Source organism: Cololabis saira, chromosome 24 (assembly GCF_033807715.1).
Source record: "Cololabis saira isolate AMF1-May2022 chromosome 24, fColSai1.1, whole genome shotgun sequence".
Lineage (NCBI taxonomy): Eukaryota > Metazoa > Chordata > Actinopteri > Beloniformes > Belonidae > Cololabis > Cololabis saira.
Genome location: NC_084610.1, coordinates 21,423,980 through 21,449,070, shown reverse-complemented (window position 1 = coordinate 21,449,070; position 25,091 = coordinate 21,423,980). Strand labels below are relative to the sequence as shown.

At 40.0% G+C, this 25,091-nt stretch overlaps 1 protein-coding gene across 4 annotated transcripts in view; it reads left to right on the top strand.

Annotated features, from left to right (window-relative positions):
* LOC133425239 (protein EFR3 homolog B-like) overlaps positions 1-24,631 on the top strand; it is a 34,090-nt gene extending 9,459 nt beyond the window's left edge. For 3 of the 4 annotated variants that reach the window (XM_061715977.1, XM_061715976.1, XM_061715978.1), the window contains 21 exons: positions 2,185-2,261; positions 2,378-2,505; positions 2,612-2,762; positions 5,577-5,698; positions 7,690-7,839; positions 8,077-8,172; positions 8,267-8,345; positions 10,075-10,210; positions 12,227-12,379; positions 12,948-13,059; positions 14,152-14,203; positions 14,714-14,886; positions 14,965-15,040; positions 16,964-17,125; positions 17,209-17,340; positions 18,888-18,955; positions 19,995-20,128; positions 20,991-21,082; positions 21,172-21,220; positions 21,295-21,401; positions 22,951-24,631. In XM_061715977.1, coding sequence (XP_061571961.1) covers positions 2,185-2,261; positions 2,378-2,505; positions 2,612-2,762; positions 5,577-5,698; positions 7,690-7,839; positions 8,077-8,172; positions 8,267-8,345; positions 10,075-10,210; positions 12,227-12,379; positions 12,948-13,059; positions 14,152-14,203; positions 14,714-14,886; positions 14,965-15,040; positions 16,964-17,125; positions 17,209-17,340; positions 18,888-18,955; positions 19,995-20,128; positions 20,991-21,082; positions 21,172-21,220; positions 21,295-21,401; positions 22,951-23,085 — 2,384 coding nt within the window. In that variant the 3' untranslated portion in view covers positions 23,086-24,631. Of the gene's footprint in view, positions 1-2,184; positions 2,262-2,377; positions 2,506-2,611; positions 2,763-5,576; positions 5,699-7,689; positions 7,840-8,076; positions 8,173-8,266; positions 8,346-10,074; positions 10,211-12,226; positions 12,380-12,947; positions 13,060-14,151; positions 14,204-14,713; positions 14,887-14,964; positions 15,041-16,963; positions 17,126-17,208; positions 17,341-18,887; positions 18,956-19,994; positions 20,129-20,990; positions 21,083-21,171; positions 21,221-21,294; positions 21,402-22,950 lie in introns of those variants that run through there. The other variant, XR_009770942.1, reaches the window with a different exon arrangement.
* The last annotated feature ends 460 nt before the right edge of the window (positions 24,632-25,091 follow it).

Sequence of the window (25,091 nt, the reverse complement as noted above, 5' to 3'; positions counted from 1 at the left end):
CGCGTCCCAGAATGCACCTCGGCGACCAAGCCCTATTCCTCGAGGCAGAGACATTTTTTTGTAATCGAATTACTCGAATTATTCAAGGAATCGTTTCAGCCCTAGATAGTACTGCCCCTAAGAGGGGGGGGGGGGGGGGGTCCGACTCGTTGCGAGGTCCAAGTGGTTCTCCGCCTCTTGGTGATTGACAGCTGAGAATAGCCCCGCCTCCCTGCAGCTCACACAATATAAAACAGGCAGAGATGAAAATGATAGAAGCAGAAGGGGTCAAACTAAATCTGTAACCTCTTCAAGGGCTGCCTAGAAAGTTTCCGCGGTTTGAAAAAGTGATTTTAGATGTCGCTGGTTCAGGTTCTGGTCGTGGTTGTTGAACCAGCACCTGCACACTGAACTGTGGACTCTGTCAGCTACAAAAGAACAATATTAAGACGTCATGTAACAAGTTGCAGTAAGATTAACTTTTAAGACGTCACATAAATGCTGCCTGTGTGTGTGTGTTTTTCTGGAACACTTCCACATTTCCCGCTCTCAGTGACTATGAACTATTAAGTGGAAAAGTGGAGAAACGGTTCGACGTGACGATGACCTTTTCTGGGTTTTACACAAACAGGACCCAGAAGAAAACTGACCACATTCCTGGTCTCTGAATGGTGCAGGTGCTTACGTAAAACCCGTCTTTACATAAAAATGGCCGATTGTTAGTAAGCAAATCCGATTTATGTGATCCTGGTTTAAGATTTGGTTAAGGTCCAGATCAGAGACAAGTTTACGGAGCGAGGACTGAGTCACAGAGATAGAAAGACCAACATGGAATTTGCAAATGTTGTATACTGTTATTGTATTACTTTTTAAAACCGTTCATTTTATTTTGCAGGGTGAATGTAAGGTACTGATGAAGTCTTATGAGTGTATAATATCTTGAAGCCTTTAATCCTCCTAAACGAGCAATAAAAGACCATCGTCTCTCTGCTGCCCTCTTCAGGCTTCAGCTTTACATTTACTCCTGCGTTCAAGCCCTTTAGAACTCCTTTACTTCTTGACGCATTCAGGATGATAATAATAATAGAGCATTTAAAAGATATATTTAGCTATAAGCTTTCTTAAAAGGTGAGTTTTCAGGTCCCGTTTAAAAGCCTCATGTACTCATGGATCATGTACATTTCTCAGGTGATTATGTTTAAAAATATGATTTCATGCTGCCTCCTCATTGACGTTCTTGGAGAAATTAGGTTTTTCATTGATGATGAAGGTCATTGATGAAGGTCATTAAATATGTTCAATGATGATCACTGATGACGAGGGTCATTGATGGTCAGCATGAAGGTCAGTGATGAAGTAATTGATGATGAAGGTCATTGACGAAAGTCATTGAATGTTATTGATGGTCAGGATGAAGGTCATTGATGACGAGGGTCATTGATGAGGGTCATTGATGAGGGTCATTGATGAAGGTCATTGATGAAGTACATTGATGGTCAGGATGAAGGTCATTGATGAAGGTCATTGATGATGATGTAATTGATGACAAAGGTAATTAGGGCTGGGCGATTTTGGACAAAAATAAAATCCCGATTTTTTTTTTCTCTGAAAACCCGATTTCGATTTTTTTGGTAAAACTACAAAAGACAATGGAATAAATTGTTTCAAATATTTTATCTTTATTTTTAAAGAAAAATAGCAAACAAATTTCCCTATTGGGAATGAAGTGCAATTGAAAGATACTGTAAATCCTCCTTGAGTTTATTCTCAATTTTCTTGACCAAACAAAGATGACTAGACGAGCTCCGTCTGTAATGCAGCCAGCTGCAAAAAAGGAAAATCCATTTTCCGATTTTCCTTTTTTTAACATCGTCTTGATTAATAAATCTGATTTAGATTTAAAATCGATTAATCGCACAGCCCTAGTCAGGATGAAGGTCATTGATGAAGATCATTGATGATGATGTCATTGATGATGAAGGTCATTGATGAAGGTCATTGATGATGATGTCATTGAAGGTTATTGATGCTGATGTCATTAATGACGAGCGTCATCGATGAAGGTCATTGATGCTGATGTCATTGATGACGTGGCTCATTGATGACAAAGGTCATTGATGACGAGGCTCATTGATGACGAGGCTCATTGATGATGTCATTGATGACGAAGGTCACTGCTGAGGAGCTGAACGTGTCCGTCTGCAGGTCTCTGCGGTTGCTGCTGGGCGCTGCGTCCTCGCTACAAGCGGCTGGTTGACAACATCTTCCCGGAAAACCCCGAGGTAAACTCCAACATTCCCACGAAGCCTCTGAGCCTCCACCCCTCCGTGCAGCGTTGTTTGGACCCGCAGGAACGCAGAGCAGCGGTCACGCGTGTGTTTGTGTGTTGGGGGAACAGGACGGGCTGGTGAAGGCCAACATGGAGAAGCTGACGTTCTTCGCTCTGTCGGCTCCGGAGAAGCTGGACCGCATCGCTGCGTATCTGTCGGAGCGGCTGACCAGGGAGCTGAACCGCCACCGCTACGGGTCGGTACACCGCCCACCGCATCGCTGTCACGCAGACGACTCGTGTCGTCGGCTCCTTCAGATGAAGGCTGGCCGTGAGTCTGGTCTCGATGGATCTTTCCCTCAGGTACGTGTGCATAGCGATGGAGGCGCTGGAGCAGCTGCTGCTGGCCTGTCACTGCCAGAGCATCAACCTGCTGGTGGAGAGTTTCCTCAGTACGCTGCGTCTGCTGCTGGAGGCCGACAAGCCACACCTCCACATCCTCGCCACCAACTCCGTACGTGACGCACCGCCCGGCCGCCACTCACACACCACACGTTCATTTAGCTCAGGGGTCGGCAACCCAAAATGTTGAAAGAGCCATATTGGACCAAAAACACAAAAAACAAATATGTCTGGAGCCGCAAAAAATGAAAAGTCTTGTATAAGCCTTAGAATAAAGACAAATGGCGAAAGTCGAAATGTTGAGAAAAAAGTCGAAATGTTGAGAAAAAAGTCGAAATTTCGAGGAAATAGTCAAAATGTCGAGAAAAAAGTTGAAATGTCGAGAAACAAGTTGAAATGTTGAAGTACAATCTTGAGAAAAAAGTCGAAATGTTGAGAAAAAAGTCGAAATGTCGAGATTAGTGTTGAATTACAATTTCGAGAAAAAAGTCGAAATGTCCAGAAAAAAGTTGAAATGTCAAGATTAAAAAGGAAAGGAAAAAAAGGAAAAAAAAGGTCAAACATTTTTGAAAAAGCTCCAGGAGCCACTAGGGCGGTGCTAAAGAGCCACATGCGGCTCTGGAGCCGCGGGTTGCCGACCCCTGATTTAGGTCAAACTCTGCTATGGTTTCCAGTAGGGGTGTAACAATATATCATGCCATGAAATTTCGCGATACAAAAACGTCACGATACGTGTCGTGGAGGTGACAAACTGTAGCGCGATATTTGGTTATTAATATTAATATATTGTCTACTAGTAACATCCTATTGGTGCAGCGGGATCACGTGACGACCGCGCCTCGACCCGCAGACCAAAATCTCACTACGCTCAGAAGAAACTAGTACCGTTTTGCGGTCCCGATCACGGGACTGTTGGGGGGTTTGAGCTCTGAACTTTTAAGTCTGGTGTAGAGTTAAGCCTTACCTTATTAAATTAAACCTTTTTCGGGTCGTGAGTAGGATAAACACGGGGAAACCTCTGCTGAGTTCCAGTGTACTTTAATGTCCCTCAACAGTGTAGGATTTTAGAACATCAACACAGCACCTAGTGCCGTACTATGGCGTATCACTCCGCCCAATCTAAAACAGACTAATCACTACAGATAAACTGACTAGTGTCATTATAGTCCCTGATTTACATCAGAATATAAAGAATATATTTATAAAATAATGAACCCTGAATTACCAAAATAACCTTCTTAACAAAAATAAATCTCCTCTTACACTTCTAAGGTGAGCATGAATCAATCTTTTTTATGATGTAAAGATTGTGTCGTCCCCAAAGGTGTGAGGATGAAACGATAACGGGGTTCACCTTACGGCCTCAGGCTGGAGCAGGTGAAGCTCTGAGCTCTGGCAGAAGATAAATAACAGTCATGCTGCATTTGGAGTTTGGGACTTTTCATAGTTTATTTATTTACTTTTATTTATTTATTTATTTAATTTTAGTTGTTACATTTCTGGAAAAGAAAAAAGTCAAATCATACATGAGAGAAACTATTCAGTTTGTGGCTAAATATTTTTATTTGTATGAAACTGAAGATGCATAATGCAAACCTGACATTTACTTTTAGTTCAGTTTGTGGAAAATGGTTGGCCTGGCTTTCTCTTTAAAACTTAAACAGTTATAAAGCATTACAAACTGTAACACTAGGGCAAACGCACAGTATTGTTTTGTATTTTGTGTCTTTCAAATAAAAGAAAATTTTTTCCAGTCATATGTTCCTCATTCAACGTTGTTAAAAAAAATACTGCTATAATATCGTATCGTTATCGTGACCTCAATATCGTGTATCGTACCGTATCGTGAGATTTGTGTATCGCCACACCCCTAGTTTCCAGACATGGCTGGAACAAAGTTGAATTATTTCAAAATAAAAGCGTATTAATGTGGATATAAATTCAGAGTAAGTGTTCATGGTTTGTGGTGGTTTTTATTCCTCAGACGCACTGAAACACAAAACAGAAAAAAAGGCTGTTTCTACCAATGAAAAGATTGTTTGGGTTTAATTGTTGCATAAGAGCAAGTATGACCAGTCAATTTGTTTTGATTATTTTTAATAATCAATCTGATGCCTGTCTTTACAGACATATCTGTGGTATTTACTCATCACTTTCCAACATCTCCTCTAAAACCTCAAACCTCCCTCCCTATTGGCTACCTTCCTGGACCAATCAGGCACGTTAATACTCATGTTGTCATAGAAACCAGAGAGATGCTGAACGGCAAAACCCTCCTCCTGCATTTACTCCACCTCCAACTCCATTCAGGCTCCGGGTTTGGACTGGATCTGGGCTGGTCTTCTGTTCGGTATCAGGGAGGAAGCCGGTGTCCTTTTCCATGCTGAGACAAATAAAATAGTAGTAGCCTAAATAGTATTTATTTATTTAGTTTGTTTGTTATTAAATCTTAAATCCTTTTATTTCACATTATGGGTTCCTGTCACTGCTGATCCGAGACCTCAGATTCAGAGTAAACATTCATGTAATCTTAACCAAGGCGCATCACACACACATACACACACAGATTATCTGTGCCTGACAGCAGGATTATTTCTGCATCCGTTCTGATTTTACAGATTACGTGTTTCCTACTCTGTGTTTGTAATCTGGAGCTTTAATAACATTAATTAAAGCTCTTAATTGTCATGTTTTACAGATTGTTGGGATGAAATTGACAGAAAACAGATTAAAAACGGTTTCATTTCAGTAAAAACCGGAGGGTTTTTAATCAAAATTGATAAAAAAAAGATTCACACTCAACAAAAACTTTAGTTTCCACAGATGGAGGAAATAATGAACGTATAAAATAGTTCAGTGTGGGACTTTTTTACACTTTGTGTGTCTGATTCTGAAGGATTAACCAGGTCTTTTGTTCTTCTGATAGTTTGTGAAGTTTGCAAACATCGAAGAGGACACGCCTTCGTATCATCGCAGCTACGACTTCTTTGTGTCTCGCTTCAGTGAGATGTGTCACTCTGAAGAGGAGGACCCCAACACCAAGACCAAGTCAGTGTCCAGTTACTGCAACTGTTTTTAACTCCTCTACACAGCTGTCGGGCAGCCTCTTCAGTCTCCAGACGTTCAACACGACACGTCACCACAATTCACTCATTTCACCTCAACAACACAAAAATGACAAGTTCAGAGACACGCTGGACGTAGTTATCTCTAGAAACGCGTCCAGTCCAGATGGTTTTGGTGCCTTGAGAGATCTGGTCCTGATCCATGACCAACGGCATTATTGTTTTATAAATGAATAAAACCCTGTTGAAATGAGTATTAACATAAATAATCAATTAATGAATCCTGAATAATACCAGGAAACAGTTTAAGGTTTCAGATATGTCAAATAATTTATTTTAATCTGACATAAAATCGATTTAGCAATCTGTCGCATGATGAGAGATCAGTTTCTGACCAGCAAGCCTAACCGCAGCCCAGATACCTGTGGTGTGTCTCCAGACGTTATCCTAAAGTAGTTCAATTCAATTCAATTTTATTTATATAGCGTCTAATACAACAAAAGTTGTCTCCAGACCCAGAACATAAACATAAACATAAACCCCCGAGCAATTATTATATAAACAATTGCAGGTAAAAACTCCCATAGTGGGAGAAAAGCCTTAAGCCAAACAGTGGCAAGGAAAAACTCCCCTTTAGGAGGAAGAAACCTTGACCAGGACCAGGCTCATAAGGGGGGACCCTCCTGCCGAAGGCCAGACTGGGGGGGTCGGGGACGTCAACAGCACAGCAGGCAGGTGGAAGCAGCAACGGGATGACCAGGGGTGGGGACCGCAGGCCAGCATGCAGCTCCCGAAGCTCCGGCCCAATCAGCAAGTCCCAGGTTGGGGTGCAGGGTCGGGGAAAGGTTGGGGCAGGGCCAGGGAGAGGAGTTTTGACGGACAAATCTCTCCCCCCCCCTCACTCCCACACTGCAGGATCCGGTGTTGTGCATTCAGACATGCTCTTCGCCACCGGCAGAGGATGCTGCACCATGTACAAAAGAGAAAAAAAAAGAAAAGGGGGGGCAGCACAAGAAACTACAGGAGCGATGGACAAAAATGATGGCTATGAGATACTTTTGAAAAATAAAAATGGAAATGGAGAAGAGAGAAAGGGAAAAGGAGAGGAGAAGAAGGGTGAGAGGCACCGCCCAGCGGATCACGTCGGTGCCCCCCTGCAGCATAGGCCTATAGCAGCATATCTACCACCAAGCTATGTTTGAGACTAACTATTATAGTTTTGTTCTATAGCTGCAACTATGACTACTGACTCTAACACACTAGAGTTTACACTACCTAGAGATTTACCAACACCAGCTAGAGGTTTACTAAACACTAACTATAGGCTTTACTAAACAGATAGGTTTTTAGTTTAGTTTTAAAGGTGGAGGTGGTGTCAGCCTCCTTAACCCAGATTGGAAGTTGGTTCCATAGTAATGGTGCCTGATAGCAGAACGCCCGCCCTCCAAATCTACATTTAGATACTCTAGGAACTACGAGTAAACTTGCACTCTGAGAACGGAGAGCTCTGCCAGGAACATAAGGCACTATCAGGTCTTTCAAATAATGCAGAGCTAAGCCGTTTTGGGCTTTATACGCAAGTAATAAAATTTTAAATTGGATTCTGAATTTTAGGGGTAGCCAATGGAGCGACGCTAACGCTGGACAGACGTGGTCCCTCCTGCAGTAAAATGCCATGATCTACAGTGTCAAAAGCAGCACTGAGGTCCAGTAAAACCAATATGGACACTAATCCCTTACCTGAGGCCATAAGGAGGTCATTCGTTACTCAAACCAGTGCTGTCTCTGTGCTATGATGCATTCTGAACCCTGACTGAAAGACTTCAAACAGATCATTTCTATACAAGTAGTCCCTCCAGATGTTATACTAAAGTAGTCCCTCCAGATTTTATCCTAAATTAGTCCCACGAGACGTTATCCCAAGACACACACACACATGTTGAGGTGAATGTTGAAGTTGACCTGTGTGTTCAGGATCCGAGTGTCGGGGATCCGCGGCCTGCAGGGCGTGGTGAGGAAGACGGTGGATGACGAGCTGCAGGTGAACATCTGGGAGCCTCGTCACATGGAGCAGATAGTCCCCGCCCTCCTGGTGAACCTGGAGGCCGACACGCACGGCAGCAGGTGTGGGCACGTACGCTGCGTCCGGTATCAGGAGTCAAGAAAATAAAATACAGTTTAGATTCACACTAGGAACTGTTGATTTTTCCCTTCAAAGTTCAGTTCCTGCAGTGAAACACGGTGGTGGGAGCATCAAGCTGTGGGATTAGTCTTTCCTTCACCAATTAAACCAATTAAAGTATAAGTTCTGCCAGAATTGAGCTAATAACTAACTTTAACTGTATTTGTGTTTGTGTGCAGCGGCTCTCCTGCAGAGCAGACCGAGGGCTGTTTCAGGGAGCTGCTGGGTCGAGCTGCTTACGGACACATCAACAACGCCATCAGACCGGTGCTCAAGTACGACACCGTAGTTGATAACATGATACTGTTGTGTGATGGCTAACAGAAGCGGTAGAAGTTCACATGGTGACGGGTATTCATGTGTTTTCAGGCACCTGGACCGGTTCAGTCTGTGGGAGGGACGAGGCTTCGCCGTCCGCTGTTTCCAGATCATCATGTTCTCCATTCAGGTCAGTGACGTCCTGGTGGTGACTCTGTTACTGAAGTCACAAATGTCTGAGGTCGTCCAGGTGTAGTTGGATCTGTAGTTGAGTGTGTACCGTATTTCCCACACTATAAGGCGCATCGCATTATAAGGCGCTACGGTAGAGGCTGGGGTTATGTTATGCATCCATTAGACTGGGGTTCGGCAACCCGCGGCTCCAGAGCCGCATGCGGCTCTTTAGCGCCTTCTTAGTGGCTCCCTGCAGCTTTTTAAAAATGTTTTACCTTTTTTTTTTTTTTCTTTCTTTTTTCTTTCCTTTTTAATCTCGACATTTCAACTTTTTTCTCAAAATTTTGACTTTTTTCTCGAAATTTTGACTTTTTTTCTCGACATTTCGACTTTTTCTCGACATTTCGACTTTTTTCTCGAGATTGTACTTCAACATTAATCTCAACATTTTGACTTTTTTCTCAACATTTCGACTTTTTTTCTCAACATTTCGACTTTTTTTCTCAACATTTCGACTTTTTTCTAGACATTTCGACTTTTTTCTCAACATTTCGACTTTTTCTCGAAGTGCATAATGAAAAAAATTATCTTCCCTCAGTTATAACTAATATAGCTACATGCAGCATGTGTTGTCTTCATTTTAAGGCTGATACAAGACTTTTCATTTTTTGCGGCTCCAGACATATTTGTTTTTTGTGTTTTTGGTCCAATATGGCTCTTTCAACAATTTGGGTTGCCGACCCCTGCATTAGACCAAAATAAATAAATAAATGAATATATCTATAAAAAAAAAAAATAAATAAATCCAGGTCATTCCAGGGTCTTATACTACCCTGTTAGGCTTGAACTGGGGCTGGGGAGCTAAAACCCTTGAAAAAGAACTGTTTTGCAGCTTCTTGCATGTGCTGGCTGTAACTGTAACTCTGTAACTCCAGTGTAGTTAATTTAGCCTGGAGTGAGGAGACCCATCCAATATGGGGGCGACGCTGGATTACGTTCCAGCATGTCATGAGGCGTCTACGTATATATGTCTATGTTGCGGCTCAATATTGATCCATATATAAGGCGCACCGGATTATAAGGCGCATGGTCAGCTTTTGAAAAAATTGAAAGCTTTTAGGTGAGCCTTATAGTGCGGAAAATACGGTAGTTGGGTGTGTAGTTGGGTGTGTAGTTGTGTGTGTAGTTGGGTGTGTAGTTGGGTGTGTAGTTGAGTGTGTAGTTGAGTGTGTAGTTAAGTTAGTTTAGTTTATTTAAGGATCCCCATTAGAAGCACACAAATGTGCCTCTATTCTTCCTGGGGTCCGGAACATAAAAATACAGTACAGTGCAGTCATACAGTAAAAAAACAACAACAAAAAAACATTAAAAAAAAAACAAAACAATCAGACAGACTGCACAGACCTAAAATGATAAAAACATACATTTGAGAGTAATATAGAAAAACAATGAAGAAAATATAGACAATTTAAAAATAATTAAGAGAGAACAAAGACAAGGTGTGTAGTTGGGTGTATAGTTGAGTGTGTAGCTGGATCTGTAGTTGTGTGTGTAGTTGAGTGTGTAGTTGGGTGTGTAGCAGTTGTAGAGTTGTAGAGCTGCGACTCTCTACGTCAGTCAAACCAGACTTTTCTGAGAACGTCAGATATTCAAGTTAATCACAACAAACAGAATTCTGGTGTTCAGATGTGCCTGATGAACTTTCACTGAACGTAACGAGCTTCCTGTCCCTGCTCACCCGTCAGTCCCAGCACTCCCACCTGGTCATCCAGCAGCTGCTGGGACATCTGGACGCCAACAGCAGGAGCCCGGCGTCGGTCCGAGCTGGGATCGTGGAGGTGCTGGCCGAGGCCGCGGTGATAGAAGCCACGGGATCTGTAGGTCAGCGTGAACTCAGCACCCACACGGAGAAACCACACATGCCCTCAGCTCCACTCTCCTTCTTTTATTAGAGCGAATATTTGTACTTCGTTACTTGACACCTCTGGGAATAGATTGTAGAAGAGAAGAACGCATCCTTGCTTTAGATGTACGTGTTAAACCTGAGTGACAAACAGCCCGGGATGTGGTTCTCACCAGTGACCTCTGACCCCTTAGACAACACCCATACCTGTCAAGTTTTGGATTTAAAAATACGGGAAATTTTCCGCTGCTGCTGTCCCACCAACCCAACCGAGGTCCAGTATCTTACTTTTTTTTTTTTCTCCACAATATCTTTATTTGAGTTTTATAGCAGCACAAGATAATCACAGTACAAACAAGCACATTTCTTTATTTTAAATATTTTCAGTTTATATACACATTGTTTGTCTTCAAGTGAAACATTTACATTTTCTTTTTATTTGTCATTTTCACTCGTGGCTCTCTGGCGCCGCCCTGGTGCTGCTGACAGACAGTTACACATCTTTAAGAACTCTAACTGTTTCCCATCCTTCTCCTCTTTAGGAAAGAAAATGCAGTTTCCCATTTTTAGAGATATTTACACAAAGTCTTCACTTTTTTAGCAAAAATGTCTTCTCCCTCGTCACATCCATCCATTTGTCCGATTAGTTTTTCCGAGTTTGTTCCCGTTGTTGCCACTAACCTCGCGAGAACTTCCACCCAGGATACAGCAGGGGGCAGTTCTCACGAGGTTAGTGACAATTCAGTTAGCAGTTTCAAAATTATTATCAAATAATTATTATATATATTATATATCGTATTTTCTGGACTATAAGCCGCTACTTTTTTCATAGGTTTTGAACCATGCGGCTTATACAAATCCTATTCTGTGGATTTTTCTTCCACTGCTCGGGGCGCTCTCACCGGAATTAGAATCAAAACTAAGACAAAATAAATGCAAAGAAGAATACGCTACTTCTTCTTTAGCAGATAGAAGTAGGTAGAAGCAGATTTCAAACAGATAAATAGATAAATAAATACCGGTTATTTTCTCTTGGTTCTGTCCCGTTTTAATCAGCAAAGTTGCTGCCGTGTTAAAAGACACTGCAAAAACTCAAAATCTTACCAGGAATATTTGTCTAATTTCTAGTTAAAATGTCTCATTTTTAGTCGATAAATCTCATTACACTTAAAACAAGAGTCATTACCAGAAAAATAACTTGTTATTTGACAATTTTCACCTGTTTCAAGTAAATTTTCCCTTGAAATAAATAGAAAAATCTGCCAGTGGGACAAGATTTATCTTCTCATTACAAGCAAAAAAATCTTGTTCCACTGGCAGATTTTTCTACTTTTTTTAAGTGAAAATTTACTTGAAACAGGTGAAAATTGTTGTTTTTTCCAGCGATGAGTCTTGTTTTAAGTGTAATGAGATTATTCTTTTTTACTGAAAATGAGACATTTTAACTTGAAATAAGACAAATATTCTCGTTAAGATTTTGAGTTTTTGCAGTGTAGGAAAGGATGTATTTAGGTACAAACATGTGCATCATTTACAGTTCAAAATCGTTCTGTACATGTAGTAAATATCTAATCGAACAACATAAATAGCTGCGGCTTGAATATCTTTTTTTTTAAATACAGCGGATGCTGATTGTATATCTTTTTTTAAAATATTTTTTAAAAAATAGAGCGGATGCGGCTTATATGCAGGTGCGGCTTATAGTCCAGAACATACGGTGTGTGTGTATATATATATATATATATATATATATATATATATATATATATATATATATATATATATATATTATAAAACAGGAAATTTATGGGAAAATTACGGGGGGACGGCGGGAAAGAGGGGTAAAACACGGTAGTTGGCATGAACACCACGTGTAACCACGCCGACAAGGGTTCCCATGGAAACCTTTATCCATCATCATTTCCATCTTTGTAAAGAAGCAGTCTGTTAAGTTCATCCAGATTCTGACCTGACGGTTTCCGACGATACTGCAGGTCCCACGGTGCTGGAAGTGTTCAACACGCTCCTGCGACAGCTCAGGCAGAGCGTCGACTACCAGCTGACGGGTTTCTACGACAACGCCGGCCGGCGCAAAACTACCTCAAAGGAGGAGAAGAGGCTGCAGGACGCCGTCATCAAAACCATCGGTCAGCCCCGTCAGCGGCGATTATGGAGCCAAATCAAGGCCAAAAGTTTTGCTAATTTGAAAATAAAATTTGAACCTGAAAATTCTTTTTTACAGTTTAAATTTTGAAAACATTTTCAGTATCAGATCTTTTTTTCAGTTTCAGATCTTTTTTTTTTCCAGTTTCAGATCTTTCTTTTTTCAGTTTCTTTCAGTTTCTCAGTTGATGCCACGCCCCCTACGCCAGATCGGGGCCAAATGTCTGAAACTGAAAAAAAAAAATATAAACTGAAAAAAAAGGTCTGAAACTGGAAAAAAAAAAGTGAAACTGAAAAAAAAGATGTGAAACTGAAGAAAAAAAAAGATGTGAAACTGAAAAAAAAGATCTGAAACTGGAAAAAAAAGATCTGAAACTGAAAAAAAGATCTGATACTGAAAAAAAAATTGAAACTGTAAAAAAGAATTTCAGGTTAAAATTTTATTTTCAAATTAGCAAAACTTTTGGCCTTGATTTGGCACCATAGGCGATGAGCTCTGATTTTGTGTTTTTTCGTACTTCATCTGCTCTCATGTCGTCCATGTTGCTGCAGGCTCCTTCGCCAACACACTCCCCGTCTACCAGAGGTCAGAGGTCATGCTGTTCATCATGGGGAAGATTCCTGTTCCTGGAATCTACCCCGCCCTGGGGTCGCCCAACGCCGGGTAGGTGCGGTCCTGCTCACGGCACCGCCCGCCTGCATGTGTACCGCCTGTATGGAGCCAAGTCAAGGCCAAAAGTTTTGCTAATTTGAAAATAAAATTTGAACCTGAAAATTCTTTTTTACAGTTTAAATTTTTTTTTTTCGGTATCTGATCTTTTTTTCAGTTTCAGAACTTTTTATTTCAGTTTCAAATCTTTTTTTCAGTTTCACATCTTTTTCTTCAGTTTCAAATCTTTTTTTTTTTTCAGTTTCAAATTTTTTTTTTTCAGTTTCAATTTTTTTTTTCAGTTTCAGACTTTTGGCCCCGATGTTGGGTAGGGGGCGTAGCATCAACTGAGAGGGGCGTGGCATCATGAGTGACAGCATAACAGAGAAGGCGGGGGGCAATCCTCGGTCATGTTGCCTTCAGGAAACGTAGTTTGCAGAAGTTATCAGTAGAAGTATGATTCAACACTGTATATACACCATATTCACATGATTGGCAGTGGAAAAAACGGATATTAGTGACACATTTCTGTTTAAAAAGCTGTTTTAGACCGTACTTGGTAGTATGTGGAAGTGGGAAATGTCAAACTTTAAAGTGTGGCTGTTGAACTGTACAGTATGGCATAGTTTATTGCTTTTATACTGCGATTGGTGCCAAGTACGGTCTAAAACAGCTTTTTAAATAGAAATGTGTCACTAGTATCAGTTTTTTCCACTGCCAATCACGTGAATATGGTGTATATACAGTGTTGAATCAAACTTCTACTGATAACTTCTGCAACCTACGTTTCCTGAAGGCAACAGGACTGAGTAACGTCCCCCGCCTTCTCTGTTATGCTGTCACTCATGATGCCACGCCCCTCTCAGTTGATGCCACACACCCTACGGCCAAAAGTCCGAAACTGAAAAAAAAAAATGTGAAACTGAAAAAAAAATTTGAAACTGAAATAAAAAGTTCTGAAACTGAAAAAAAGATCTGATACCGAAAAAAAAAAATTGAAACTGTAAAAAAGAATTTTCAGGTTCAAATTCTATTTTCAAATTAGCAAAACCTTTGGCCTTGATTTGGCTCCATACGCCTGCAGATGACTGATGTGTGTTGTTGCAGGTTTGAAGGCAGCAGGATGATCCAGGTGATGCTGCTGAAGTCTCTCCTCCAGGTGACGTCTCTACCTGACCACATCCTCATCGTAGCTGCTGTCAGAGCACCTAAAAGATTTAGAAATGTCATAAACTATCTGCACTTTTCCACTAGTAGCTACTCAGCCTGGCTCTCCTCCACTCGGCTTGGTTCTTTTCCACTAGGGGTCTAACGTGCCGAGTAGATACTTTTATATAACGACTCTGCCGAGGTTCTAATACTGGATTCACACTGAAAGAGTCAAAAATCTCCTGACGGTTTAAGATTAAGATTCCCAGAATATTCAAATTTTTTGAGATAGGATATTTGAGTTTTCTTAAACTGTAAGCCATGATCCGCAATATTAAAATAATAAAAGGCTTGCAATATTTCAGTTGATTTGTAATGAATCCAGAATGTATGACATTTTTGCATTAAAGAAAATAAAGGACTTTATCACAATATTCTAATTTTCTGAGACAGTCCTGTAGATGAGAGCCGGAGAGCAGGTGTGCATCCTTGTAAAAACGAAGCCCCGCCCTCTCCTCAGGTGTCGGAGCGCTACGAGAGCAGCAACCTGCTGACGGCGCTGCCCTCCGCCTTCCTGGAGCCCCTGCTGTCCTTCACCCTGATGGAGGACCCGGAGATCCGTCTGCTGGTCCTGTCCATCCTCATCTCGCTCATCGACCGCCGCCACAACGCCGCCAGGCTCGCCACGGTCAGGTGAGTGCAGGCGGAGTCTGCAGCCAGGGGGAAACTTTTGAAGAGACTGAACTGAAGATGTTGGTTGTGGATCCTCAGCGTGACGTTGGACGTGACGGCGCTGGAGCTGAAGGAGGACAGATGTTCCCGACAGGACAACCTGTTCACCAGGAAGGTGAGGGCAGGTTTGATATGATTTGATTTGAAGATTTTATTTCGAACATGCATGATAAAAAAGCGTACAAAAAAGTGAAAAACAGAATACAAATATATATATATATATATATATATATATATATATATATATATAATGTATGTATGTATGTATGTATGTATGTATGTATGTATGTATATATATGTGTAAATATACGGTAGTCAAAATCAAATTAAATCAAAGAAAACAAAACAAACGCCCAGCATTTAGTTGTGATACTATGTATGTATGTATGTAATAATAGAAGTAATTATAATGCAAAGTATTACATTGTCCTTACTTTACTATAATACTACAATATAATAGAGAACAATAGAAAGCAATGGTATAACAATATACTTGAATAACTATACAGGACTGTCTCAGAAAATTAAAATATTGTGATTTTCTGTAATGCAATTATAAAAACAAAAATGTCATACATTCTGGATTCATTACAAATCAACTGAAATATTGCAAGCCTTTTATTATTTTAATATTGCGGATCATGGCTTACAGCTTAAGAAAACTCAAATATCCTATCTCAAAAAATTAGAATATTCTGGGAATCTTAATCTTAAACTGTAAACCATAATCAGCAATATTAAAATAATAAAAGACTTGCAATATTTCAGTTGATTTGTAATGAATCCAGAATGTATGACATTTTTGTTTTTTTAATTGCATTACAGAAAATAAAGAACTTTAGCACAATATTCTAATTTTCTGAGACAGTCCTGTATAAGAGTAGATATGCTGTATATACTGGTATATTATATACATAAAAATTACTATAAATCTATATATCGACATATAACTATAAATCAATATATATTAGAGATATAGATACACAAATATACTGTACGTACAATATAACTCAATATATCCATATACATACCTACATGTAACATATCTATATCCATAATATACATATATATATCTACATATATTAATAAATGTTCATATCTACATGTTTAGGGTTAGGGACGCCGGTCTCCTCTCTCCCCTGATCCTCCCCTCTCGAGCAGGCGTTCATTTCGCCAACACCTTCTTGTTTTCCGTTGGGTTTGTTTTAAAAGTGAGTTTTTTCTTTAGAATCCGCTCCGTCGCGCTTTTTCTCTGTCTTCGTCGAAGGTTCCGGTCAAACTCCATACACCAGTCCCAATCCCCCCCTAGTCCTACTTTTCAGCCCTACCCCTACATTTTGTGCGTTCCTCTTTTCATCTAGGGGTAGTGGACATAACGAGGGGTAGTGTGTATCAATCTAGCCCTTCAGAGCGAGGGATTTCAGATGCTGACTCACCGACGGAGGGCCAGAGAAAATTTCCCAGAATGCTTTACGTCATCATTTACAGACTGAATCAAACGAAAAAACATGGCGGACATTTCTCATTTTTTAGTGAATAAAATCAATATTTTGAGTTAGTGTCTGCATAAAAATGCATTTTTAAATATATATTTTACTTTCATAATATTCACTCAGTGAATGTACATAATCACTTGCTTGCTCGAGTTTTTTCAGATCTCGCCAGAATAAAGGCTGATTTATGGTTCCGCGTTACACCAACGCAGAGCCTACAGCGTAGGTAAAAAGTAATAATAATCACATCTGTGACTTCATGCTGGTCTCTAATTGGTTACTTAAAGACTCTCTTCCAGACTCTGCGTCGATTTAACGCAGAACCATAATTCAGGCTTAATGTGAAGCTGCAACGTTTTCAACCTGATCTCACAAAAATCAGTGAAATGCCCAGGACCGCTTACGTACCCGAACGTAAACCACGCAGTGACGTAGCAAGTGGTGTCCCAATCCCTAGGGAAGATTACAACGCCCTACCCCTTGTGGCTTCATTTTGAGGGTGAAGTGGTAGTGAGTAGGGTGAACATTGGCCCTTTGTCTCGCAGCACGCTCAGCGCCTCTACAGACACGTTTACCTGGCCTGCAAGGAGGAGAGCAGTGGGCGGAGCCACTACCAGGCGCTCTTCACCCTGGCGGCTGTTCTCACCGTGGAGCTGGTCAACGAGGAGGTGCTGGTGGACCTGGTTCGGCTGGTGCTGGCTCTGCAGGTGGGTGGAGCTTCACTAACGACACTGAAAAACTGACGCCCCTCCTTCCTGCGTCGTTAACTGCTCGTTGATTGGCTGTTCAGGAACTGGCGCTGTCCAGTAAGGAATCTCTATCAGCATTCAACCGCTGCAGTGTTCACGCCATCTGTGCCGCTGTCCTCCAGCTGCTGTCGCAGCTCAGTCCGCCCACCGCGCTGCGGCAACATGTCACTCAGGTGAGCGAGCGAGGGCAGAGTCTGTGACTCCAGTCGAGGGTCTGCTGGGGTGTCCCGCAGGGTTCCGTGCTAGGGCCAATCTTGATCAGTTTATACATGCAGCCCCTTGAAGTGTACGGTAATCCAGACCCACGGCATCAATGTTTATTGCTATGCTGATGATACGCAGCTCTATTTGTCTATGAAGATGAAACGGAACCGTTAGCTAAACTTCATGCATGGCTTAGGGCAGGGGTCGGTACCCGCGGCTCTAGAGCCGCATGCGGCTCTTTAGCGCCGCCCTAGTGGCTCCCTGGAGATTTTTCAAAAATGTTTAACCTTTTTTTTCCTTTTTTTTTTCTTTTTTTCCTTTTTTTTCTTTTTTCTTTTTTTTCCCTTTTTTTCTCTTTTTTATTCCTTTTCCCTTTCCTTTTTAATCTCAACATTTCAACTTTTTTCTCGAGATTGTACTTCAACATTAATCTAGACATTTCGACTTTTTTCTTGACATTTCGACTTTTTTCTCGACATTTCAACTTTTTTCTCAAGATTGTACTTCAACATTTATCTCGACATTTGAACTTTTTTCTCGAAATTTCGACTTTTTTCTCGAAATTTTGACTTTTCTCGACATTTCGACAGAGATCAGTAACATCCTCTCGCAAAGTGATGTGGAAAAACGAATTCATGTGTTTGTATCTTCTAGACTAGATTACTGTAATTTATTATTAGCAGGATGTCAAAGTAATTCTCTGAATATCCTCCAGCTGATCTAACATGCAGCAGCGTGAGTGCTGACAGGAATCGGCAAAAGAGACCTCGTCTCTCCTGCGTTGGCCTCCTTCCATTGGTCGCCGTAAAACTCAGAATCCAGTTCAAAGTTCACTTGTGTATAAAGTCCTAAACGGCTAAACTCCTGGTTTCTCCAAGACCTATATGGAGCCAAATCAAGGCCAAAAGTTTTGCTAATTTGAAAATAAAATTGTAATTGAAAAACTAAGATTTGAACCTGAAAATTCAAGTTTTGATCATGAACTTATTTTTTTACAGTTTCATTCTTATTTTTTTTTTCAGTATCAGATCTTTTTATTTCAGCTTCAGATCTTTATTTCAGTTTCTGATCTTTTTTTCAGTTTCAGATCTTTTTTTTTCAGTTTCACATCTTTTTTTTTCAGTTTCACATTTATTATTATTATTTATATATTCACAATAGGTATATAAAGGGAAAAGACGTCTTTAGGTGGGGAAAGCTGGAGATTATGTATGCTGTCACTCATGATTCCACGCCCCTCTCAGTTGATGCCACGCCCCCTACGCCACATCGGGGCCAAAAGTCTGAAACTGAAAAAAAAGATCTGAAACTGGAAAAAAAATTGAAACTGTAAAAAACTAAGTTCATGATCAAAACTTGAATTTTCAGGTTCAAATCTTAGTTTTTCAATTACAATTTTATTTTCAAATTAGCAAAACATTTGGCCTTGATTTGGCTCCATAGACCTGTAGCTATATAAATAAAGTTGAATTGAAAGTGTGGGTGTGGAACCATAAAGAGCTTGTTGTGTCTGCAGGTCGTGGAAAGTCGCCAGAAGGAGGCGCCACATCTGCTGCCCGAGCACGTCCTGTGTGACGAGCCCAGGTACGTGAACACACCTGCGTCTAAACTATCGCTCGTATCCTCCATCTGGTTCTTTCACCACTACCCATAGTTCCACAGTAGGGGTGCAACGATACACTAATCTCACAGTATGATTGAGGTCACGATAATGATACGATACTATAGCAGTATTTTTTTAACAACCTTGAATGAGGAACATATGACTGGAAAAAATTTATTTTATTTGAAAGACACAAAATACAAAACAATGCTGTGCGTTTGCCCTATTGTTACAGTTTGTAATTCTTTATAACTGTTTAAGTTTTAAAGAGAAAGCCAGGCCAACCATTTTCCACAAACTGAACTAAAAGTAAATGTCAGGTTTGCATTATGCATCTTCAGTTTCATACAAGTACAAATATTTTACCACAAACTTAATAGTTTCTCTCATGTATGACTTGACTTTTTTTCTTTTCCACAAATTTAACAACTAAATTTAAATAAAAAAATAGAAGTGAATAAATAAACTATGAAAAGTCCCAAACTCCAAATGCAACATGACTGTTATTTATCTTCTGCCGGAGCTTAGAGCTTCACCTGCTCCAGCCTGAGGCCGTAAGGTGAACCCCGGTATCGTTTCATCCCTCCCACCTTTGGGGACGACACAATCTTTACATCATTAAAAAGATTGATTCATGCTCACCTTAGAAGTAAAAGTTCAGAGTCGAAAACCCCCAAGAGTCCCGTGATCGGGACCAAAACGGTACTAGTTTCTTCTGAGCGTAGTCAGATTTTGGTCCGCGGGTCGAGGTCGTCACGTGATCCCGCTGCACCAATAGGATGTTACTAATACACAATATATTCATATTAATAACCCAATATCAGCTACAGTTTGTCACCTCCTGTGTGTGTGTGTGTGTGTGTGTGTGTGTGTGTGTGTGTGTGTGTGTGTGTGTGTGTGTGTGTGTGTGTGTGTGTGTGTGTGTGTGTGTGTGTGTGTGTGTGTGTGTGTGTGTGTGTGTGTGTGTGTGTGTGTGTGTGTGTGTGTGTGTGTGTGTGTGTGTGTGTGTGTGTGTTTCAGGCTGCCAGACGGTGAGCTGAAGGTGACTGAAGACTTTCTGTTTATCCAGTCAAAGATGTGTGAGGCTCTGGCAGGAAGCAGCTACAGCGCTCACTCAGAACGCCTCAACACGCCCTACACGCCTCAGCTGACAGGTACACACACACACACACTAGGGATGGGCGATATTTTACCGTTCACGATAAACCGGCAAAAAAATTCGGTAAGAATTTGTCATCTCGCGGTAAAAAGGATAAATTCCCGTTGATGTTTTTGTGTAAAGCTGATTTATGGTTCTGTGTTAAATCCACGCACAACGTACGTGAAGGAAGGAAGGAAGGAAGGAAGGAAGGAAGGAAGGAAGGAAGGAAGGAAGGAAGGAAGGAAGGAAGGAAGGAAGGAAGGAAGGAAGGAAGGAAGGAAGGAAGGAAGGAAGGAAGGAAGGAAGGAAGGAAGGAAGGAAGGAAGGAAGGAAGGAAGGAAGGAAGGAAGGAAGGAAGGAAGGAAGGAAGGAAGGAAGGAAGGAAGGAAGGAATATATGAGCCTGAAAGAAAGAAAGAAAGAAAGAAAGAAAGAAAGAAAGAAAGAAAGAAAGAAAGAAAGAAAGAAAGAAAGAAAGAAAGAAAGAAAGAAAGAAAGAAAGAAAGAAAGAAAGAAAGAAAGAAATGAGCCTAAAAAGAAAGAAAGAAAGAAAGAAAGAAAGAAAGAAGGAAATATATGAAGAAAGAAAGAAAGAAATGAGACAGAAAGAAAGAAATGAGCCAGAAAGAAAGAAAGAAATGAGAAAGAAAGAAAGAAAGAAAGAAAGAAAGAAATTAGCCAGAAAGAAAGAAAGAAAGAAGGAAATATATGAGTGAGGAAAGAAAGAAAGAAAGAAAGAAAGAAAGAAAGAAAGAAAGAAAGAAGTCCATACCGCCCATCCCTCACACACACACACACACACACACACGCACACACACACACACACACACACACCTGGGAAGTGTGTTGGGAGTTCTCAGAGTGTGTTTGCTGTAGATGACGACCGTCTCTCCAGGAGGAAGAGCATCGTAGACGCCGTCTCCCTGCAGATGTACGTGGACCTTCAGGGCAGCTCTGATGCACCGCAGGTGAGAGTCCGTCTGTCCGTCCGTACGTACGTCCGTCCGTACGTCTGTCCGTCTGCATGTCTGCTCACGGGTCTGTCGGTTCTCCACAGAAACCTCAAGCCGAGCACATCACCTTTGAGACGCTGAAGAACGCCATCGGTAACGGCCTTTCCTTGTTTTGGGTTTGAGACGTTGATCTGTGCGTTTTATTAGAAATGTCGTTTTTCTTTCAGAGGATAGAGGGATGGTGGAGGAGGAGGAGAGGAGGAAAAGGATGCAGGTGGTGGAGAAGTTCCAGACGGCTTCTTTTGAGGAAATAGCAGCTCACTGTGGAGCGCGGGTGAGACTGTGGTTTAGACCGGTTTACACTGGTTTAGACTGTTTTATAAGGGTTTAGACCTGTTTATACTGGTTTAGACTGGTTTATAATGGTTTACACCAGTTTATACTGGTTGATACCAGTTTATACCGGTTTATACTGGGTTATAATGGTTTATACCAGTTTATACTGCGTTATAATGGTTTATTGTTTAATAAACCTTTATAACCATTGTTTAATAAACTGGTTTAGACTGTTTTATAATGGTTTACACCAGTTTATACTGGTTTAGACTGTTTTATAATGGTTTACACCAGTTTATACTGGTTGATACCAGTTTATACTGGGTTATAATGGTTTACACCAGTTTATACTGGTTGATACCAGTTTATACCGGTTTATACTGGGTTATAATGGTTTATACCAGTTTATACTGCGTTATAATGGTTTATTGTTTAATAAACCTTTATAACCATTGTTTAATAAACTGGTTTATACTGCTTTGTACTGGTTGATACCAGTTTATACCAGTCTATACTGGGTTATAATGGTTTATACCAGTTTATACTGGGTTATAATGGTTTATTGTTTAATAAACCTTTATAACCATTGTTTAATAAACTGGTTTATACTGGTTGATACCGGTTTATAATGGTTTTTACCAGTTTAAACCTGTTTACACCGGTTTATACTGGTTAATACCGGTTTATACTTGTTTATCATGGGTTACACCAGTTTATACTGGTTTAGACCGGTTTATGTCTGCTTAGACTGGCTCACTATGGTTTAAACCGGTTTATTCGGGTTTACACCAGTTTATACTGGTTTAGACCGGTTTATGTCTGCTTAGACTGGCTCATAATGGTTTAAACCGGTTTATATGGGTTTACACCAGTTTATACTGGTTTACACGGCTGTAGACCGGTTTATTCTGGTTTACACAGCTTTAGACCAGTCTATACTGGTAAATACTGTGTTATAATGGTTTATACCAGTTTAAACAGGTTTATAGTGGGTTATAATGATTTATTGTTTAATAAAACATTTTAACCATTGTTATAACCATTGTTTAATAAACTGTTTATACTGGTTTATACTTGGTTATAATGGTTTATACCTGTTTTAACCTGCTTAAACTGGTTTAGACCAGTTTATACTGGTTGATACCAGTTTATACTGGGTTATAATGGTTTATTGTTTAATAAAGCTTTATAACCATTGTTATAACCATTGTTTAATAAACATTTTAAACTGGTTTATACTGGGTTATAATGGTTTATACCTGTTTTAACCTGTTTAAACTGGTTTAGACTGGTTTATACTGGTTGATACCAGTTTATACTGGTTTATAATGGTTTATACCTGTTTTAACCTGTTTACACCGGTTCATACTGGTTAATACCGGTTTACACTTTGTTAATAATGGTTTTTACTGGTTTAAACTGGTTTAGACGGGTCATGGCTGCCCATAAAACATGATTTAAATCACTTGGTTATGGAAACGTGTGAGACTAGTAGCAGGTTTTTCAGCCGCTGGTCCAGCTGCTAATGTTCTGGTTTCTGTCTGCAGACGTCGTTGCTCCAGTCCAAACTGGATCAGGTGTTTGACCTGATCATCCGTCCTCCTCCGTCCCCGTCTGGACAGTCGCGTCCTCGGTCAACGCCGCTCCACGAGATGAAGTTTCCAGACCTGTGCGTCTATTAGGGTGATGTTGGTGTTGGGGGGGGGGGGGACTGTAGCACCCTATAATGTAATAATTTCCTGAAAATGTAATAACGCCAAAACGTCAAAATATCCTGACTGATATTGTAATAACATGTTTACTGATAATGTAATACCTTATTACATTATTGGGAATTTATTACATTTTCAGATGGGTCTTTTTTTTTTCCAAAACTGATAATGTAATATTTGACAAATAATGTAATATATATTATTATTATTATTATTATTATTATTATTATTATATATGTTCATTTTCAGTCCAGAGTTCTACATTTTGTGTTTTAAGAATCTAAGAATGTTATATACGCTGGATTTGAAACACCAGAATGACTATTGGGTTAAATTGCAGACTTTGAGTAGCATGTAATAAATTCCCAATAATGTAAATAAACGTATTACATTATTGGTAAAAATTTTATTACAATATCCGTCAGGGTATTTTATTACATTATTGGTGAAGTTATTACATTATTGGGTTTTATTACATTTTAGATTGAGTTAAGTGCAAATTTTATTACATTTTCAGGAAATGATTACATTATAGGGTGAAATGATTACATTATAGGAAATGATTACATTATAGGAAATGATTACATTATAGGGTGCTACAGGGACGTCCCGCTGATGAGCTGCTTTTGCCCCTTTTGATGTTGTTGATGAAAACTAGCTCACTGTTCCTGAATCTCTGCTTCAAACGTTGTCATGTTCCTTCAGCCTGCTCGCCAGAGATGAAGCTGGAGAATTTAAGAATTAAAACCTTTTATTTGACTTTCTGTTTGTCCAAGATGTCTCCGAGCTCATTTCCTCTACAGGAGCCACATGACCAATCACGTGTCTTTAGGCTAATTAGTATGATAAATATTCTTTTGCAACCTTTTGAGTTATTTCTTAGTTTGGTGACGTGCTGAAGGTTTGATCTGCAGATAATCAGAAACTCCTCCCACTAGTTTGAGTCTTCAAGGACGTGACAACTGATTCTGGATGAACTTTGATGAAAAGGTAGAATTTTTGTCTCCTTCAGCAGCTAAAAGGCTCTTTATTATTCTTGAAAAAATGTTTAATTAATATGATTTAATCTTAGACTGGAGATAAAACTGGGATGTTTTCTATAAAAAAGTTGGGAAAAAAGCACCACTACCCTAAAATACATAACAGAATAAATTATTTATATGTGCGTCCTAAAATGTTGGATATTTTGAACAAAAATCAAGAAAAATGCACATTAAACAATGAAAATAATAACTTTATGGATATGTAGCTCCGTTTACAGAGAAATTAAACACATGATGATGGTTTCTATGGTTCCCAGTCAAAGAATGCCTTGGAACATGCTCTTGAACCAACAATGTTCATTTCTAACATATAAACTAGCTTTTATAATTGAATTGTATGAATCTGATCACATCAGGAACTATTAAAGTATAACTAAGGTTTAATTAAAGGTAATAACTTGACTACAATGGTGTTAAATTCTGCTTTGTTTTCTGTACAAACCTTTTCATGAAATAAAGTGTAAAAATTCAAAGTGTCAGTGGACTGGATTCAAAGGTCCAATGTTGTTATTTTAATGTTTCGCTGTTATAAAGCTGCTGCAGACCAACAACCTCAAAAAACAAGAGCCAGAGGCTCTAGATGTAGATAGAAAACACTGAAAGAAATCCAGAAAACTACTGACAGCGTAGCTCAGGGTGTTTACCACCAACATTGAAGTGTAAAGCTTCAAAAAAAGCATTTCATTGTGTCTGACAAGTAGCTCAGAGGGTTAGATGAAGCTCTGTAATCCACAGGTTGAGGGTTTGAGACTCCCAGCTGAAAGACTTTTTTTGGTTTTGACTCTAAATGTAGATAGAAAAGACTGAAATAAATCCAGGGATCTACAGACAGCGTAGCTCAGGGTGTCAGAGAGCTGCCTGGGGAGTCAGAGGATACAAGTTCAATCCCTGGGAGGATCTGGGTCAAAGTGATGGAGCCACAACTTATGATGG